This window comes from Corythoichthys intestinalis, chromosome 19, assembly GCF_030265065.1.
Source record: "Corythoichthys intestinalis isolate RoL2023-P3 chromosome 19, ASM3026506v1, whole genome shotgun sequence".
Lineage (NCBI taxonomy): Eukaryota > Metazoa > Chordata > Actinopteri > Syngnathiformes > Syngnathidae > Corythoichthys > Corythoichthys intestinalis.
Window position 1 is genome coordinate 14,895,891 of NC_080413.1, and position 20,664 is coordinate 14,916,554.

At 40.1% G+C, this 20,664-nt stretch overlaps 1 protein-coding gene across 4 annotated transcripts in view; it reads right to left on the minus strand.

The window, feature by feature from the left end:
• The window catches only part of adgb (androglobin), a 106,568-nt gene that overhangs the window by 7,594 nt on the left and 78,310 nt on the right, over positions 1-20,664 (minus strand). For 3 of the 4 annotated variants that reach the window (XM_057823570.1, XM_057823569.1, XM_057823567.1), the window contains 8 exons: positions 19,636-19,835; positions 17,095-17,255; positions 13,903-14,005; positions 12,389-12,531; positions 8,880-9,035; positions 8,586-8,676; positions 6,116-6,215; positions 2,724-2,795 (listed from right to left, as the gene is read on the minus strand). In XM_057823570.1, coding sequence (XP_057679553.1) covers positions 2,724-2,795; positions 6,116-6,215; positions 8,586-8,676; positions 8,880-9,035; positions 12,389-12,531; positions 13,903-14,005; positions 17,095-17,255; positions 19,636-19,835 — 1,026 coding nt within the window. The remainder of the gene's footprint in view (positions 1-2,723; positions 2,796-6,115; positions 6,216-8,585; positions 8,677-8,879; positions 9,036-12,388; positions 12,532-13,902; positions 14,006-17,094; positions 17,256-19,635; positions 19,836-20,664) is intronic. The other variant, XM_057823568.1, reaches the window with a different exon arrangement.

Sequence of the window (20,664 nt, forward strand, 5' to 3'; positions counted from 1 at the left end):
TTTTTCATAATTGCTCCCACAGTTGATTTCAAGCATTTTACCTATTGCAGATTCAGTCTTCCCAGCCTGGTGCAGGTCTACAATTTTGTCTCTGTTGTCCTTCGACAGCTCTTTGTTCTTGGCCATAGTGGAGTTTGGAGTGTGACTGACTGAGGGTTGTGGACAGGTGTCTTTTATACCGATAATGAGCTAAAACGGGTGCCATTAATACAGGTAAGGAGTGGAGGCTTGTTAGACCTCGTTAGAAGAAGTTAGACCTCTTTGACAGCCAGAAATCTTCCTTGTTTGTAGGTGACAAAATACTTGTTTTTCACTCGAATTTGGAAATAAATTCTTTAAAAATCAAACAATGTGATTTTCTGTTTTTTTTCCATATTCTGTCACTCATGGTTGAGGTTTACCCATGTTGACAATTACAGGCCTCTCTAATCTTTTCAAGTAGGAGAACTTGCACAATTTGTGGTTGACTAAATACTTATTTGCCCCACTGTATGAATGACCAAAAATGTCCGTGACCATGCTAGCTTGTAGGCGCTGGCTGAGGCGGCCCGCCAGGGGGGGCTGTCACCGCGGCCGTGACACAACCCCGCCGGACCCTGGAAGGGCGGGTGAGGGGGGGCGACGAAATATGTGAGCCAAATATGAGCATTCACTGGACTACTTGAGGTGGTGAAAGAACAAAGTATGAAAATATCGAAGTGCAGTTTCTGCTCATATGAAAGACCAATAATGCCCGTGATCAAATATTAGTTGGCTAATGTTGCTAACTGACTCCATCAGCCAACACTTGTGCCTTTTCCTTTTATTTAACTCACCCAAAGTGATAAAAGTTCGGGCTGAATGACTGCAGATAGTGGATGTTCCGCACTTTTACAGATAAGTTAAAAATGTTCTAGACTTGCCGGATAGGATAGACAGGCATGTGCGCGTGTTGTGAATGGAAAAGTGGCAGGCAGATGCGGAGATGTGCAGGGGAAATTGTGGACTCACAATCCAGGCTTTATCTCACACGCCTGGCAATAAATCCAAAATGACATCGGTGTGAGTATTCATGCTTGAAGGCTTCATTGTAATGGCACTGTAAAATGGCACAAAAGTGTGTTGTCTGTGTCTGTCTGTGTGTGATAAGAGAAGAACAAGAGGAAAGCAGAGCCAGAAACGGAGGCAGTTTGAAAAGTTTGGAGTTGGAGGAAGAGAAAAGTACAAGTGGCCATCTGAGGTGCAAACATAGACGGAAGCAAAAAATGTGTTTGCCTTTTTCTGGTTTTAATGATGAGGGGAAGTCAGTAGCTGCATCACTGAAGTAAGACTTAATGAGCATTTGCCCAGTACAACCTATTTCAACGGTTTGTGCAGTGTTGACACAACTTTCACACTTTGACTATTACATTACCGTCAACCATTACCAGCTGCACACACGTGAACAAAGAGGGAGAGTGACAAGAGGGGGCACATTTCACTGACGCACTGAGCTCGACAGGGGTCCTGAAATAGGCTTTTGATTAAGAGACCCAAATAGTGTCTCATTTATCACGGCCTGGGAATGGCAGAGGTGATGACACAAGAGACAAAAGCGCATGCCATCTGGGATGTAGACACTTCCTTTGCAGTTGCTGACTTGACACTTTGGATACTGACACGCAGTTACAGTGAGGAGCGCCAAGTATTTGCACTTGGGCTGCAGCTATCGATTATTTTAGAAGTCGATTAATCGATGAACCATTAGTTCAAATAATCGAGTAATCGGTTAAACAACATGAAAAATTGAATTCCCTGAGCTGAGCCTCAAACAGTATAAAAAATAAATGATTATCTATGTACAACAAAAGAACAATTGGCTAACTTACACAGCAAAAGTCCTCTAGTTTAAATGCTATAAAATGCTAACTTTTTTACAATGCTATTAACAAATGGTTCAGACACATTTTCCCACAAAAATAGGCTTAGTATACCTATAAACTCAATTACGAATGCATTAAAAAAAAAACATTAGTTTAAACAAAAACTTATGTTGGTCTTAACAGGGGGCACCTGGATTCAGCCATGTGAAATGAGGCAGACTGCAGTGTATCCACCCAAATCGATCAAACTAAATGCAAACACTTCCAAAATAAACCATTACAACACCACTTTAATTAAACGAACACTCGAAGCAGCAAAATCTTTTTTTATAATTGAATACTCGAGTTAATCGCTTAATCGTTGCAGCACTAATTTGCACCCCCTGTGATTTTGAAAGTTCGCCCACTTAGAAAACAGGTAGAGGTCTGAAATTTCAATCATAGATGCATTTCCTCTTATAGCGACAAAATCTAAAAAAAAAAAAAAAAAAAAAACGAACTCACATTGTATGATTTTTCAATTATTTGTAATTTACTGGGGTTCATAAGTATTGGCACCCCTGAGAATCAGCAATAACTATGACACTCAAAGAGTTGTCAAGTCTACCTTAAAAAAAAAAAAAAAAGTCTCACTTTACCCCATAAGTAACCACCCACCCACCGTTTGAGCTCAATATTGTCACCTGTGCACCCCACAGTCAGTCATAATCCAACTGCTACCATGGGCAAGACCAGAGAGCTTCCAAAAGACAAGAAAAAATGTTTAGCTCCACAAAGCTGGAAAAGGCTATAGGACAATTGGAAAGCAGCTTGGTGGGAATAAATCCACAGTAGCAGCAAATATTAGAAAATGGAAAAGGCAAAACATGACTGATAATCTACCTCGGAAGGGGGCTCCATGTAAAATCTCTCCTCGTGGGGCACGGCAGGAGCTGGTCAATGACCTGAAGAGAGCTGGATGCACAGTTTCAAAGGCTACTGTCAGTAGAACACTATTGTGTAATGGTTTAAAATCATGCATTGCTTAGAAGGTTTCCCTGTTGTAGCCAGTACATGTGAAGGCCCGTCTGAAGTTTGCCAGGGACCATCTGAATGATGCAGAGGGGTCATGGGAGAAAGTCATGAGGTCAGGTGAGACCAAAGTAGAACTTTCTGGTGCAAACTTCACTCGTCGTGTGTGGAGGAAAAAGAAGGATGAGTACAATTCCAAGAACACCATCCCCACTGTGAAGTATGGGGGTGGAAACCTCATGCTTTGGGGCTGCTTTTCGGCAAAGGGGACAGGACGACTGTACTGTATGAAGCAGAGGATGAAAGGTGAAGTGTATCGACAGATTTTGAGCCACAACCCCCTTCCCTCAGTCAGAGACTTGAAGATGAGTCATGGCTCAGTCCATCGCAGATTTTTTTCCAATTAAAAAAAAAATTAAAAAAATACAGATGAGCTGTCCTGAGCAGATCCCACTCCCAGCTCTTTGTTCATCAGGCAGTGCACTGGTGTTGCTTATTTAAGTTAACGATGATTGACGGATGTTTGGATTTGAGGTTGCCAGAGACACGAACTTCAAAGCGCAGCATGCGTCAATCATCGTTTCACTTGTTAAACAGTTGCTTTGGCAACTCATTATGTCTAAGTGAGCGGCTTGAGCAGATTTGAGTGGACTCACTCAATAAAGCATTTAATAAAGCTACTTTGCGGCTTTTAACTGCGGCTCTGGACCTCATTAACCGTGAAAAATAAGTGATCACTGGACTATTATTATTGTTTTTTTCCCTCTGTTCTTGTTGTATTTCTGTATTAGTACTGCTCAAAATCAATAAATCAATCAAAATAAGGGAGGCAAAATACTTGTGAGCATTGGAGGCTGGCATGCCATGTGGGCCTGCATGTTTGGACCACCACTCCTGTGAGGTTTATCTCACCCAACATTGGCAAGAAACACAGACAGGGTGTAGGTTTGGTCTTTCTGGATCGAAGCTGGCAGCAGATGTTCAGTTCAAGATGCTCAGCTATGCTCAAAATGCTCAGTTTGATCAGCATGCTCTGAACACCGCCATTCGCCACCATGTCTTTATTCAACAAGGAGCAGGAGCAAATTAACATATAATACATTCACTTTCTCCCTCTCCTTGGGCAGGTCTACAGAATACTCATGTTTACAGATGACTGAACTACCTTCAGACCTTGATTGATATAATTATTTATTCATCAACTCAGACTTCTAGCCACGCTCGAATCACAGAGTAGTCACACACAATCAGTTCAGAAGTACATACAAGAACTGTGCTACATACAAAGATTATTGGAACACTCACTCATTCACGTGACATGAATGTTTAAAGAAACATCAAATCAGAACAATGTAGGTAAAGCATAAAATGAGTTCACATGCTGTACAATTTCCCTAACAACTCCTAAATAAGTAGCGTTACAAGCACATTACAACTTTACAAAGGGGGCACCATGTGGAGATAGAAACACTTAATAAGTATTAGGACAGGAAGAGGTAAGTCAGGAACAATTTGAATATGGGATATTACTACTGTATCTGCTACCAGTGTTGTTTTCATCAACAATGACGATAACGAAAAGATTTCGTCGACGAATAATTTTTTCATGACGATGACGTCACAATGACCAGCTAAAAACGTGGCTTGGGACACTACAACATAACGTGACAAATGCTAGTTTTAGTCTGACGAGACGAAAATGCAACCACGTTTCTGTCAAATGTTCACAATGCGTGACATTTTCTTAATGTACGTGGAGTATGTCAGCTTGCATCGTAGCAGTGGGTGGGTCGTGTCACTCACTCACTCTCCTCGCCGGAGTTTAGGATGTGTCTATAGCCAGGCTGTGCTCCATCTTGCTTGTTTGGACACACGGTAAGATTTGTTTTCATATCTTGGCAAGAGAGAATATGCAATGCTGCTTATCTTTTAAAGGTCTGTGCTGAGTGATCATCAGACCCTAAATGTAACTCCTAGCGTTAGCATAGCATTCACGTTAGCATTAGCTTCAGAATGGCGAGCGTCCTCTTAAAACACTGGCCAGTCTAAAGCAGAGCTACTTGGGTTTTCTGGTCTGTCACCCCAGGAGGAAGCCTCTTCTGAAGACGGTACACAAAAAGCCCACAAACAGTTTGCTGAAGACATGTCAACAAAGCACATGGATTACTGGAACCATGTCCTATGGTCTGATGAGACGGGCGGGCTTTCTTGTGTACCGTCTTCAGAAGAGGCTTCCTCCTGGGGTGAAAGCCATGCACACCAATTTGATGTAGAGTGAGGCGTATGGTCTGAGCACTAACAGACTGACCCCCCACCTCTTCAATCTCTGCAGCAATGCTGACAGCACTCCTGTAACGAGTCACATGACATTTTGAAGGGAAAATGACAAGCAGTACCCAATTTGGACATTTAGGGATGTACGTTGTTTCTAAGGGGTGTACTCATTTTTATTGCCAGGGGTTTAGATATTAATGGCTACATTTTGAGGGGAAAATAAATTAATTCTATTACATAAGCTGCACACAGACTACTTTTCATTGTGTCAAAGTGTCATTTTGTCAGTGTTGTCCCATGAAAAGATATACTTAAATATCTGCAGAAATGCGAGGGGTGTACTCACTTTTGTGATACACTGTAGCTATCAGCCCACTTCAGCTCTCTTGTTTGGTAAATGAGCAAATATTGGGAAATGCTGCGTGCTTGCAACTTCTGGCTAGACTCAAAAAATAACAAAACAAACAAACAAAAAAATCCCAGACCAATATTAAACGCTCGGACAACATTTTTTAAAAATTATTTTTACATACAGTTTGTGGCTCCCAGGTGGGTTTAACTGAAAATTATGGACTGCCTTGAAGACGCGATAATATGTGCTCGTCCATGTTCATTCGAAATTGTTGGAAACATTTATTTTTGGACTAAAACTTTTGAAGACAAAAACATTTTAAGTAACTGTCGACTACAACCAGAAATTTGTATGAGATTTCGTCGACTAAAACTAGACCAAGATGAACACATTTTGAAATGACTAAAATATGACTAAGACTAATAAGTATTTTCGTCCAAAAGACAGACTCATCAAAAATTAAAAAGGCTGCCAAAAACAGGTTGAACGTATTATTGGTTTGTGTGTATAATAATGTGATTAATCACAGTTAATCGCAAGAATCCCATGCGCGTAATGGCAATTAAAAAAAGTCAAATGTTGCCCAGCCTAATTCCTTCAGAAGACAAGCATTGCATGGACAGAGGAAAATACCCACCTGATGAACGGCATGTAGTCTAAGGGAGGTACAACGATGCTCAACATTTCTTCAATTGGTATATTGGGAGCATTGGGTGGAATGGGACTGTAGCCTTCCTCTAGTTGGAGAAAAAAAAAATAAGAATCAGTATTGTTTTCGTCAACGATGACGATAACGAAAATATTTCGTCAACGAACAATTTTTTTCATGACGATGACGTCACAATGACGCGCTGAAAATGTGTCTTGGGAGATAAAAACATAACGAGATGGATGCCAGTTGTCGTCTGACGATACGAGAACCAGATGAAAATTTCCCATTGTTTCTGTCATAAATTCACATTGTCTGATAGTTTCTTATTGAATGTGTAGTTAGAACGCATTTAGCAGTGTGTGGTTGTAACACTCATGTGATGCGCAGCCCCTCTCAACCGACCCCCCCGCCCCACACACACGCTCCGGTGAGTAAGCCTGTGCCCGTTCCAGGCTCATTTTGTGAAACATACCGTATTGGCCCGAATATAAGGCAGTGTTTTTTTGCATTGAAATAAGACTGAAAAAGTGGGGGGTCGTCTTATATTTGCGGTCTAGAGGTTATACCCATTCACGACGTTAGATGGCGCCAGATATCACTGAAGCGATGTTCTGTCATGACAGATCTCAGCTACTCTCAAGTTTAACCAGTTTGCACTATTTTATTGCAATGTTTTTCCTTATTCAGATTTGTTTCAAGACTAGTTACAGTTAGACTTCACTTTGATGGTTAATGCAGTTATTGCAATTTTGTTGTTTTATCACAATAGATTGGTTTATTTACATTTCAAAAACCAGAAGCCATTCATTTACGAATGTGATTGCACTTTAGTTTACATATTTAAATGTTCAGATATCAAGATTTGAATGAGGCAAAATAACATGCTTTTTCTCACAAAGATGTTGTTTTAATCATTTGTTTCAGATGTACTGTAATTATTTTCTGTACAAAAATTAATTTAGTGTTCAAAAAATATTTTTTTCAAATTTGAAAAAGAGGGGTGTCATCTTATAATCAGGGCCGTCTTATATTCGGGCCAGTACGGTATGTGTCAGGTGCTTCTTGGTAAGTTTTGCTTTCATCTTGGCTAGATATTCCATGTTGCTTTAGCCTTTAAAGGTCTGTGCTGAGTAATCATCACACACTACACTAACTAGCGTTAGCATAGGTTTCTTGTTAGCATAGCGTTCGCGTTAGCATTTAGCGTGGTGACTCGGTGTATTCTTAAACTCTTGGAAACATTTTTTACTTATGTAACCCGAGTGTCAGCGCCGCCCCGCGTTCCGCTACCACCTCTGACCAGGCTGGGACGCGAATCCGCGCGCCGCGACGATTCTAGTCGGCAGGCAAGGACGGTAACCACTGCGCCAATAAGCTCGAGCCATCAGTGCAGCCGTTAGCGTCCTTACATGAAGGAATCGGCGAGGAGGTTTCCACGTTCCAACGGATACAATGTGTACCCGTTACACATACAATTCGTGGCATCCGGGTGAGTTGAATTTATTGCAAATATTTGTGCTTTTTTTCCTGCTGAGTGTGTATTGTCATCATGAAAATGGTGATGTCCTTGTCGACTCTACAGCTATGTGCTCGTCTGTCATGTTCATTCGAAATTGTTTATTTGGTTATTTATTTATTCATAGACTAAAACTTTTGAAGTTTATAGACGAAAACATTTTGAGATTTGTCGACTAAAACCAGACGAAATTTGTAAACTAAACTAGACAAAGACGAAAACATCTTGAAATGACTAAAATAAGACTACGACTACCGTATTGGCCCGAATATAAGACGGCCCTGATTATAAGACGACCCCCTCTTTTTTAAGACTCAAGTTTGAAAAAAGACTTTTTGAACACCAAATTAATTTTTATACAGAAAATTACTGTACATTTGAAACAAATGATTATCACAACATATTTGAGAGAAAAAGCATGTTATTTTGCCTCATTCAAATCTTAATATCTGACCATTTAAATATGGAAACTAAAGTGCAATCACATTCGTAAATGAATGGCTTCTGGTTTTTGAAATGTAAATGAACCAATCCATTCTAATAAAACAACAAAATTGCAATAACTGCATTAACCATCAAAGTGAAGTCTAACTGTAGTCTTGAAAGAAATCTGAATAAGGAAAAAACATTGCAATAAAATAATGCAAACTGGTTAAACTTGAGAGTAGCTGAGATCTGTCAGGACAGAACATCGCTTCAATGATATCTGGCGCCATCTAGCGTCGTGAATGGGTATAATGTCTGGACCGCGAATATAAGACGACCCCCACTTTTTCAGTCTTATTTCAATGCAAAAAACACCGTCTTAATACGGTAATTAGTATTTTCGTCCAAAAGACAGACTAAAACGAAAATTAAAATGGCTGCCAAAAACAACACTGATAAGAATAAAGCTAAGAGGAAGTAGTTTGTTCAAGGTTATGATTATTTTGAACTTACCAAACTCAATGATTTCTGGCTCTGGAGTTGGAACCTCACCATCCTTGTTCTGGTAGAATTGACTGAGCCAGTTTAGACGTAATTGCCATGCCTTGAAAACGAAACAAAGTATCATGACGTGGACGAAAGTATTAACACAACTGTTACAAATACTGGAAATGAAAACCTCTTTAAATTAAATTTCCAAAACCCAAACTAAAATTTTCTAAAACGTGAGACACACAAACGGGGTGAATTTAGGTGCAGCGTCCCAATACTTTTACGTCCCCTGGAGACACGCAGCAACTCGGTTACCTTGGCAGCGCGGCCCGGTTCAGCCGCCTCCCAGGCTCTTTTAATAGCTTTGATTTGCTCGATTCGCTCACTGTCCTTCTTCACCATGATGCTTTCTGCTTCGTTTGTGTCGACAGCCACAAGCAGCGTGTAGTTGGCCTTAGTCAGGTCAAGGCCCTGCAAAAAAACAAAAAAATACACAAAAAACACACACACCAACACAAACACATCTGAAGGTCACCGTGCTGCAAACACATGATGAGGCTGTCTCTTTCAATGAGCAACTCAGCCTAGATTTAGATGTTTTTTAATGCAGCTCTTGCTGCAAATAATATGTCATTGTTAAGTTAATTTATTCGCAGATCATGACATCGGCAGCTTCCAACAACGCTGGGCCGCTAATGAAAGAAAACATATTCAAATGGAAATGCACAGAGAGCCAGAGTGCTGGATAAAAATCTGCCTTTCAAATTTGATTGCACTTAGTGGCAAACAAGAAGCACGTCTTAACATTTTGCGTTTATTGGGAGGAATATGTTGCTTGCTTGTTATTCTTTCGCCCCTCCCTGCCCCCAGTTCAAATGGATTGGACGTCTAAGGCTGTCAATAAAGAAAATGAAATATGATCATTCATTGCCAGTCCGCCCAGTTTAGATAAACTGGATGTCTACCATTGTCAATGGCGGGCAATGAGTTTATTTTGGGTCACTTCCTTGTTAATTTTAGGGTCTTACAGGCAATGTTCCCTCTAATTTCACATGTGTCTGAGCAGACACACAAGCTCCCTGAGCACACTGCGGACCATCGTGAACAACATCAGATGTGTACACGGTGGCCACACGCCAGTATCATGCCTATTCAAAACCTTGGATTATAGGAAGTAACATGGCTTATTAAAAGAATGATTTCACAGCAGCAATTTTTATTAGTTTACTTTTAATATAATTGATTTGGCCCACTTAAGACCAAAATCTTGTTGTTCATAAGATGTGTACTATGTTATACAGTGGGTCAAATAAGTCTTTAGTCAACCAATAATTGTGCAAGTTCTCCCATTTGAAAATATTAGAGAGGCCTGTAATTGTCAACATGGGTAAACCTCAACCATGAGATAAAGAATGTGGGGGAAAAAAAAAACAGAAAATCACATTGTTTGATTTTTAAAGAATTTAGTTGCAAATCATGGTGGAAAATAAGTATTTGGTAAATACCAAAAGGTCATCTCAATACTTTGTTATGTACCCTTTGTTGGCAATAACGGAGGCCAAACGTTTTCTGTAACTCTTCGCAAGCTTTTCACACACTGTTGCTGGTATTTCGGCCCATTCCTCCATGCAGATCTCCTCTAGAGCAGTGATGTTTTGGGGCTGTCGTTGGGCAACACGGACTTTCAACTCTCTCCACAGATTTTCTATGGGGTTGAGATCTGGAGACTGGCTAGGCCACTTCATGCCCTTGAAATGCTTCTTACGAAGCCACTCCTTTGTTGCCCTGGGTGTGTGTTTGAGATTGTTGTCATGCTGAAAGACCCAGCCACGTCTCATCTTCAATGCCCTTGCTGACGGAAGGAGATTTTCACTCAAAATCTCTCGATACATGGCCCCATTCATTCTTTCCTTTACACAGATCAGTCGTCCTGGTCCCATTGCAGAAAAACAGTCCCAAAGCATGATGTTTCCACCCCCATGCTTCACAGTGGGTATGGTGTTCTTCGGATGCAATTCAGTATTCTTTCTCCTCCAAACACAAGAACCAGTGTTTCTACCAAAAAGTTCTATTTTGGTTTCATCTGACCATAACACATTCTCTCAGTCCTCTTCTGGATCATCCAAATGCGCTCGAGCGAACCGCAGACGGGCCTGGACGTGTACTTTCTTCAGCAGGGGGACACGTCTGGCAGTGCGGGATTTGAGTCCCTGGCGGCGCATTGTGTTACTGATAGTAGCCTTTGTTACTGTGGTCCTAGCTATCTGTAGGTCATTCACTAGGTCCCCCTGTGTGGTTCTGGGATTTTTGCTCACTGTTCTTGTTATCATTTTGACGCCACGGAGTGAGATCTTGCATGGCGCCCCAGATCGAGGGAGATTATCAGTGATCTTGTATGTCTTCAATTTTCTAATAATTGCTCCCACAGTTGATTTTTTTACACCAAGTGTTTTACCTATTGCAGATTCAGTCTTCCCAGTCTGGTGCAGGTGTACAATTTTGTTTTTGGGGTCCTTCAACAGCTTTTTTGTCTTTGCCATAGTGGAGTTTGACTGAGTGAGGTTGTGGACAGGTGTCTTTTATAACGATAAAGAGTTAAAACAGGTGCCATTAGTACAGGTAACGAGTGGAGCCCCGTTAGACCTCGTTAGAAGAAGTTGACAGCAAGAAATCTTGCTTGTTTGTAGGTGACAGAATTCTTATTTTCCACTCTAATTTGGAAATAAATTCTTTAAAAATCAAAATATTTTTTGGGCTGGGGAAAAAGAGGGGGTCGTTTTATATTCGCGGTCTAGACGTCATACCCATTCACGATGCTAGATGGCGCCAGATATCTTTTAAGCGATGTTCTGTCGTGACAGAAGTCAGCTACTCTCAAGTTTAACCAGTTTGCATTATTTTATTGGAAGTGTTTTTCCCTGTTTCAGATTTTTTTCAAGACTACAGTTACAGTTAGACTTCTTTGATGGTTAATACAGTTATTGCAATTTGTTGTTTATCACAATAGATTGGTTTATTTACATTTGAAAAACCAGAAGCCATTCATTTAAAAATGTGAATGCACTTTAGTTCACGCATTTAAATGTTCAGATAATAAGATTTAAATGAGGCAAAATAACATGCTTTTTCTCTCAAGTATATTGTTATACTCATTTGTTTCGGATGTACTGTAATTATTTCTGTATAAAAATTTGGTGTTCAAAAAGTCTTTTTTCAAACTTGAGTCTTGAAAAAGAGGGGGTTGTCTTATAATCAGGGCCGTCTTATATTCAAGCCAATACGGTATTTCTCTGCGACCCGGTAGCAAATGCACGACGGACGCGTACCGGTCCGCGACCTGGAGGTTGGGGACCACTGACCTAAAGGACTGTTGTATTTATTTTTATTTTATTTAAAATATTTCAGTTATTTATTTATTTTTTTTTTTCATTTCTTTTAACTTATTTTACTAATGTTCCAATTTGTTAATGTTTTGAAAAAATGAAAATCCTGTTCAATGAAAAAAAAGTTATTTTTTTTAACACAGATCTCAAAGTAACACATTTTAGAGCCGTAATTGCAATACCGTGATACCGTGAAACTGTGATATTTTGGCTTAAGCTTATCATACCGTCAGAATCTCATACCGGCACATGCCTAGTGCCGGCCATATGAAATGCTCAACTTCATTAGAATGTTCCTCATGCCATTCTTTAACAACTATGAACAATGATTATGATGCCAAAATGTTAGGTGCTTCCATGATTTTATCCAACCCCTGTATATACAAAGCAATGTTTTTTTATGCTGACATTATTGCATCGGATGTTCCTGTGATATATTACCATTTCTTCCTGAGAGACAGTTGGGGAGCTGACTGCCTTCTTGCTATCTTCGCTTTTTCGAGTGACTTTCGGTGTTTCAGGGATGGGCTCGTCGCTTCCCGACACGTCAGAGGTGGATTCCGTCAAGTCCTCCGGAAAATAGACTGCAGTTGGAAAAAGAGGAGGCGAATGACGTTCTACTCTATTCTAATGATTTATTTGACATCTCTCAAAGTCAAACGGGACAAAACGTTGTGTAAAACGTTTTATTTTCAACATTTTCTTGAAAGAAACATGTATAGGGTGAATTCAAAATGTGTAAATTGTTAATTTGAGGGATTAAAAATCCTTCAATCTATTATTTAACTTGAATAACGTTGATTTTTACTATTTTACTACTTAGATTAGGGTGTCTAAATGTGGTTTAACTTCACTTGGGTTCACAAATGCACCTAAATTTATCATTAAGCCACCAATTTATATAGATTTGCTGAATATTTCAGTCAGCAGCTGCACGTGTTAGGTACATACAAGTGTGCTAGGTGGCACTGTTGCACTTCCTAGCTACAATAGACCCATACACAAAAAGCTTCCCTCCCCACAACAATCCATCATTTAGACTGACCACCAAGTTCCTCTCATTGAAGCCATTTGGAAATTCAGCACAGTGCCATTTTGTGATAGTTAAAGCCATATGCAATGAAGCCTAATCACTGTGTGCGTGCACAGACCCGTTAATGAAAACAAAGCGGTGTTGTTTAGGTGCTAAACACAAAGGCTTAAAGCAGTACATATTGAAGATTGCAGGCGGATGCACTATTCAGCTTGTTAAATAGCTTGTTAAACGGGGGGTTCAAAGTGCGGCATGGCGTGTAGCATATAGGGAGCTGCATCAAGGGCACAGCCTCGCCGTTGAGACGTGGCTTAACTGGGTGAAATTAATTCACTTTCCTGCTGAGATATTTCCCAGGGCACGCAAGAAGAGCAAACTTCATTTGACTTCCCATTGACCCACTTCCTCAAACCAGTTGGAGAACCATAGGAGGCTTGTGTGGTCGTTGGACTGCAAGACTCATATAGTGTGTATATACTATAGTGGGTAGCCTACACATAAAGACAAGTAATGAGAAGAGACAAAAATCAGCAAGGCAGCAAATTATTGCCGTCACGCACACGTTCACCTGGTCTCCTGGAATTAATTCAGCACCTGAGAATTTTCAAGGTTTTCCTAATGTAAAAAAAAATAATTCCACTAAGAAATGGAAGGCTGATTTTAAGTAGCGATGCCAAATTGCAAGGAGTGAGCGGAAATCTCACTAGAGCAAAGATTTAAATGTAAGTTTGGAGTTTAGTAAAATGATTTTTGGTGGTTCCTGGATGTGAGAGTTGAATTTGTTCTCATTACACAGAAAAATGTGTTTAAAATAATCTTTGCCTAATTAAATGAATTAAAATGGTTCAAATGTGTTGATGTGTTAAAGCCCGACCTCCAACAAAATAAAACCATAGGGGTTTAAGTGTTTTTTTGTGTGTACCTTGGGTTTCTTTGAAACTGAGCAGATGGGCAAAAGCCAACTGGGACTCATTCAAATCCCAGCTGTTATACAGCACCTCTGCCCTCACAACATATCTGTAATCCTGTCAAACATACAGAAAGGATAGGTAAAGTCATTGTAAAACAAAGGGAAAAATGTATGATATCCATTAATACAGTGGGGCAAATAAGTATTTAGTCAACCACGAATTGTGCAAGTTCTCCCACTTGAAAATATTAGAGAGGCCTGTAATTGTCAACATGGGTTCAACATGGGTAAACCTCAACCATGAGAGACAGAATGTGGGGAAAAAAAACAACAGAAAATCACATTGTTTGATTTTTAAAGAATTTATTTGCAAATCATGTTGGAAAATAAGTATTTGGTCAATACCAAAAGGTCATCTCAATACTATGTTATGTACCCTTTGTTGGCAATAACAACTGTAACTCTTCACAGGCTTTTCACACACCATTGCTGGTATTTTGGTCCATTCCTCCATGCAGATCTCCTCTAGAGCAGTGATGTTTTGGGGCTGTCATTGGGCAACACGGACTTTCAACTCCCGCCAAAGATTTTCTATGGGTTTGAGATCTGGAGACTGGCTCGGCCACTCCAGGACCTTGAAATGCTTTTTACGAAGCCACTCCTTTGTTGCCCTGGCTGTGTGTTTGAGATCATTGTCATGCTGAAAGACCCAGCCACGTCTCATCTTCAATGCCCTTGCTGATGGAAGGAGATTGTCACTCAAAATCTCTCGATACATGGCCCCATTCATTCTTTCCTTTAAACAGATCAGTCGTCCTGGTCCCTTTGCAGAAAAACAGCCCCAAAGCATGATGTTTCCACCCCCATGCTTCACAGTGGGTACGGTGTTCTTCGGATGGAATTTCAGTATTCTTTCTCCTCCAAACACGAGAACCTGTGTTTTATTTTGGTTTCATCTGACCTTAACACATTCTCCCAGTCCTCTTCTGGATCATCCAAATGCTCTCTAGCGAACCGCAGACGGGCGTGGACGTGTACTTCCTTCAGCAGGGGGACACGTCTGGCAGTGCAGGATTTGAGTCCCTGGCGGCGTATTGTGTTACTGATAGTAGCCTTTGTTACTGTGGTCCCAGCTCTCTGTAGGTCATTCACTAGGTCCCCCAGTGTGATTCTGGGATTTGTGCTCACCGTTCTTGTTATCATTTTGACGCCACGGGATGAGATCTTGCATGGAGCCCCAGATCGAGGGAGATTATCAGTGGTCTTGTATGTCTTCCATTTTCTAATAATTGCTCCCACAGGGGATTCCTTTACACCAAGCGTTTTACCTATTGCAAATTCAGTCTTCTCAGCCTGGTGCAGGTCTACAATTTTGCCTCTGGCGTCCTACAACAGCTCTTGGGTCTTGGCCATAGTGGAGTTTGGAGTGTGACTGACTGAAATTGTGGACGGGTGTCTTTTATACCGATAATGAGTTAAAACAGGTGCCATTAGCACAGGTAACGAGTGGATCCTCGTTAGAAGAAGTTAGACCTCTTTGACAGCCAGAAATCTTGCTTGTTTGTAGGTGACAGAATTCTTATTTTCCACCATGATTTGCAAATAAATTCTTTAAAAATCAAACAATGTGATTTTCTGTTTTGTTTTTTTCCCACATTCTGTCTCTCATGGTTGAGGTTTACCCATGTTGACAACAGGGATCGCGTTAACCGAATATTTTCCGTCGTTGACCGGTTTTTTAAAACGGTGACGGAAAAAGTCCATCCGTCATTTTGACAGGTTGCATTTCACACCCCAGACCACAGGGTGGCGAGTGAGCATATTAATTAGCTATTGTCTCTCTTGATGCATGACGTCGTTGGCCTTACTCGGAAAAATGTCAAGGCGACTGAGCGTCTGAACTAAGGCTACGTTCATACTACAGGTCTTAATGCACGAATCCGATTTTTTCGTGTTTTTCCGACTCGAGTGAGGCATTAACTTGACGGTCTGAACGTGACAAGTCGCATAGAACGGGACAATTTCAAATCCGATCTGGGTCACTTTCGTATGTGGTCTAAATCTGATCTGGGCCACATTTTTCCAGACTGTCGCGGCGGTCTGTACTGTTCAGTCCCGCAAATCGGATTTATTGCAGCAATTACGTCATCAAAAAGTGAGAGACGGTACGGTAGCTATGGTAGCGATGCAGCAGTGCGTTATTAGCGCCTAGCTTGCCTTGAATGCGGCTTTTCTCTGTTAAGCTTGTTCGGACAGAATATTAATTAAAGATGAATGAAAACTAAATACTATTGAATATGTCGTTATTAACATTTTAAAAATTTAAGTGACGGGTAAAAATAGATTATGACCGGATTTTTATGACCCTGTCAGTCAAAATGACAGACAACGAAAAAGTCTAGCGCAACCTCTGGTTGACAATTACAGGCCTCTCTAATCTCTTCAAGTAGGAGAACTTGCACAATTGGTGTTTGACTAAATACTTCTTTGCCCCAATGTACTTTGAATTTAGCTGCTTAGGCAGAGGTTTCCTCTCTCTCTCTCTCTGAGAGTGCTCCTTTTAAAAAAAAAAAAAATCATAGAAATGAACTCGCTGACAGCCACGCACAACGACCGACCCTTCCAGTCAAAATGGCTTGTACGTCTAGCGCCGTCAATGGCAGCCAATGAGTTAAACGAATGCCATACAAAGGGTTAAACATCTCATACATCAACTAGCAAAATGTCTCCTGTGGTTCTCTGCGAAGCGTAACATCGCCTTAATCACAGATGTCTACTCTAATTGATCAGTGGTCTTAAGGACTAATCAATATGAGTTTACTCCTGCCTGCTGATGCTTTACTGGATTCGACATGATCCGTCTCATTACCGTCCACGCTGCCGTTCATTCTTATGAGCGCCTCTGCCTGATTGGTATGCGGTGTTTGATTTAAAAAAAAAAAAAATCTCCGTACATTATAGTTAATCAAAGAGGGAAGCGATTACCGCTCACTGGCTAGTGCTGCCAAGCCAGACAGCAGCAACAAAAGTGTCCCTCTGCTTTCCGTTGCTCTCCTCTTGTGTGAGAATGTGAGTGGGTGGGTAAGTTCATGTGTGTGTACGTAAGGTGCTAGGACTGGAAAAAAAATGGATATGAACACAAGCAGAAAGAGGAGGAGGAGGAAAGTGTCGGAGCAACCGCCGAATCCAGGCGGCCGGTGTTACCGGCGGCTTGGTGGGCGGCGGCAAGTGGTCATCTTCGCAGTCTGATTTCCCCGACGTACTGCTCTCCTCTTCTTCATCCTGGCTGTCGTCTAACAACGCCTTGATCTCGTCCTCCTGGGCCGGGGGCGTGTGTTGGTTCTCTTCTACTGCGCCACTGGGAGCTGTAACGAGGAGAGCAAAGGCCTGAGTCGGATGGAAATAAAAAGACAAACGGCGCGTCCTGTTATCGCAGCGGGAAGTGGAAAGCAAATTAAAAGAGTTGCACAAGTTTCTCTCTGACAAAGGGGGGGTTGTTTGAGTTTAGTTCGTTTTCTAGACAATACTGCGGAACCCCCATTGTAGAGCTATACACTTTCTGTTAACCTGGATACCGGTTATTGTGCAGGAGATTCTTCAAATTCTTAGTTTAGGTTCAAGTTACTGCATTATTTTGTTAAACTTGAGTTTAATAATCATCTACAGAAAAAAATAGTGCCTCTTAAAAAAACATACTTTTGAAGTCAGTGTCGTTTTCGTCAGCGATGACGATAACGAATTTCTTTTTCTTCACGATAACGAGCTAAAAACGTGTCGAGGGAAACAAACATAACAAGATGGATGCCAGCTGTTGTCTGACGAGATGAGAACGCGATGAAAATTCGCCATAATTTCCGTCAGAAGTTCACAATGTGTGATTTTTTTCTTATCGTATGTGTAGTTAGCACGCATCTTAGCAGTGTGTTGGTCCTGTCATTCACACTGACACCCCCCACCCCATTCCAGGCTCCTTTTGTGAAACAGGTGCTGCTTGTAGGGCTGCAGCTATCGATTATTTTAGTAGTCGATTAATCGATAAACTAGTTTGAATAATCGATGAATCGGATAAGGAACATAAAGAATTAAAATACCTGAGCTGAGCCGCAAACGGTATAAAAAAGTATATATATAAATAAGGATCTATGTACAACATAAGAACAATTAGCTAACTTACTCAGCAAAAGTCCACTAGCTTTAATGCTATAAAATGCTAACTTTTTTTTTTTTTTTTTTTTAATTCATATTCCCACAATAAAATGGCTAAATATACCTATAAACTGAATAACGAATGCATTAAAACAAAAAACATTCGCTCAAACAAAAACTTTGTTTATGTTGGTCTTAACAGGGAGCAGCTAGATTCAGCCAAGTGAAATGAAGTAGGCTAAACGGCAATGGATCCACCGAAATCAATAAAACTAAATGCAAACACTTTCAAAACTTTCTTTAACTAAACGAATACTCGAAGCAGCAACATTTAATTTGAATCTTTTTTTCTAATCAAATACTCGAGTTAATCGATTAATCTTTGCGCACTAGCTGCTTGTTTAGTTTTGTTTTCTTATCTTAGCTACTTTATGTTGCTTTAGCCTTTAAAGGTCTGTGCTGAGTGATCATCACACTCTAAACTAACTTGTAGCGTTAGCATAGCAATCGCGTGTGCATTAGCATTTAGCGCGGTGACTCTGAGTGTCTTCTTAACTCTTGGAAAACTTTTTACATACAGTTCATGGCGTCCCGGTGAGTTTAATTGATTGCAAATAATGAGCTGATTTCCTGCTGAGTGTGTATTATCAACATGAAGATGTTGATGTCTTTGGAGACTCGAAAATTATGAATCAATGTTTATTCCAAATTGTTGGAAACCTTGTTGGACTAAAACTTGACGTTTATAGACGAAAACATTTTGAGAATTGTCGACTTGTTTTCGTTAGTTTAAGACGATAATTGAAAGGGCCGCCAAAAACAACATTGTTGCAAGTCAATCTGATAGGATATGGTGGAAATTTGAAGAAATGGCATTTCATTTTGCATTGTTGGGAATAAAAAAGTTTTATCATAACCTTCCGGAACACAACTTTTGTTGAGGTTTAGGTCTGACAACTGTTAATGACTAATTTTTCAATGTGATCCAAAACTGTTTTTCTCGATCATCACAATAGTTTGAATTAAAGGATCCTAGTTTTCTTATGAAAAAATCTGACCTTAGCATGTTTTGTAAAAATGTTGTTCATGAATATGAGAGAAACAGGCTTGAATGAATTTATTTATTTATTTATTATTTTTTTTTTTTATGGTTTTACATATATGGCTAATGAAAATGGCTACTGTAATGTTCAAGTAGTACTAAAAGCATCGTAAAATAGATAAGCTTTGGAGATTTTTTTTTTTTGACATGCTGGAAAAAAAATCTGCCTGTAATGCTAATTTGAGTTTTAATCAGCCAAAAAATCCAACATTTTTTTTTTTTCATTGTTCATGTTTAATTAATAACTAAAAGCCTACAATTAAAAAAAAAAGGAATAGGGGAGGCGGGACACAAAAAGTCAAATACACAAAAGAAATTCTTTCCTGAATATAAACGTTTTTGAGAACTTTTGAAGAAAATAAACAACCTCACCAAATATAAACACACTTTTTTTCATAAGCATGATCAAAGAACTGATTTCTGTCAGATCTCAAGTCACTGTCCTCAAATCCGTCATAACCACTACTCAACAGAAAAAAAAAAAAAAAATCCCAAACCTATTGGCTCCTCCTCTTCTTCTTCCTCCACCTCCTCATTGGGCAGGAAGTTGGCCACTGGAATGATGACGTGGCCTTGCCCGGTGGCGCTGGCCACGACCGTCTCTTTCTCCAGGATTGACAGACGTATCTTGACGTAACGGCTCGATGTCTGAAAGTGAATGGTGCCGAGGAGAGGCACAGTCACTTTGACCGTATAGCTGCAGAGAAACAAATTAAAATCACAATTTCCATGTATATAAAATCACTGCTAGACCAGGTATATGCATATTAACCAAGTATGTGGTGTGATTGTTGGTAAAAGAACATTTATACGCCAAACAACCATTAATGACACTAGTGGTCAGATCTGATGACTACTGCTGTCAATTTCAGTCAAAGAATTAAAGGTCCCAAGAAATGGTGACCATGTCAAAAAATGAAAATGACTGTACTAATGTAATTTGAGATGTAGAAAATGAATTTGACACTAAAATTTACCATCTTACCATTTCAGTAGTTCCATCCCAAAAAATATATGGGGGAAAACCCACTTTTTTCAGCAATTCTAGATTTGACGTCACAACCATAATTGATGATCATGCTTCGCTTTCTAGTGCTATGCTTGCTAGTACATGTTGACAGAATGAGATAATTCACACGACAACAACATGCCAGCGGACTGCAAAAATCTGCAGGTCATTCTGGGTGGGGTGAAGGCAGTTAACGAAGGAAGACTACTTAGGATCTACTTTCATTATTAAGCCTTTTTTTGGATGGATTGTGTCAAAAATATTCTCTGCTATCATTTTAAAGTCACTTGTTGGCAGAGGTGGGTAGTCATGCATTACATGTACTCCTACACGTTTACTTGAGTAACTTTTTGAGAAAAATTTACTTCTAAGAGTAGTTTTACTAAGCCATACTTTTTACTTTTACTTGAGTAGATTTGTGAAGAAGAAACGCTACTTACTCCGTTATTCTAGTCAACCACCAACGAGACGTCGCAACAATAATCATATGACTCACAGTGTCTTCGCCAGTCTCAAG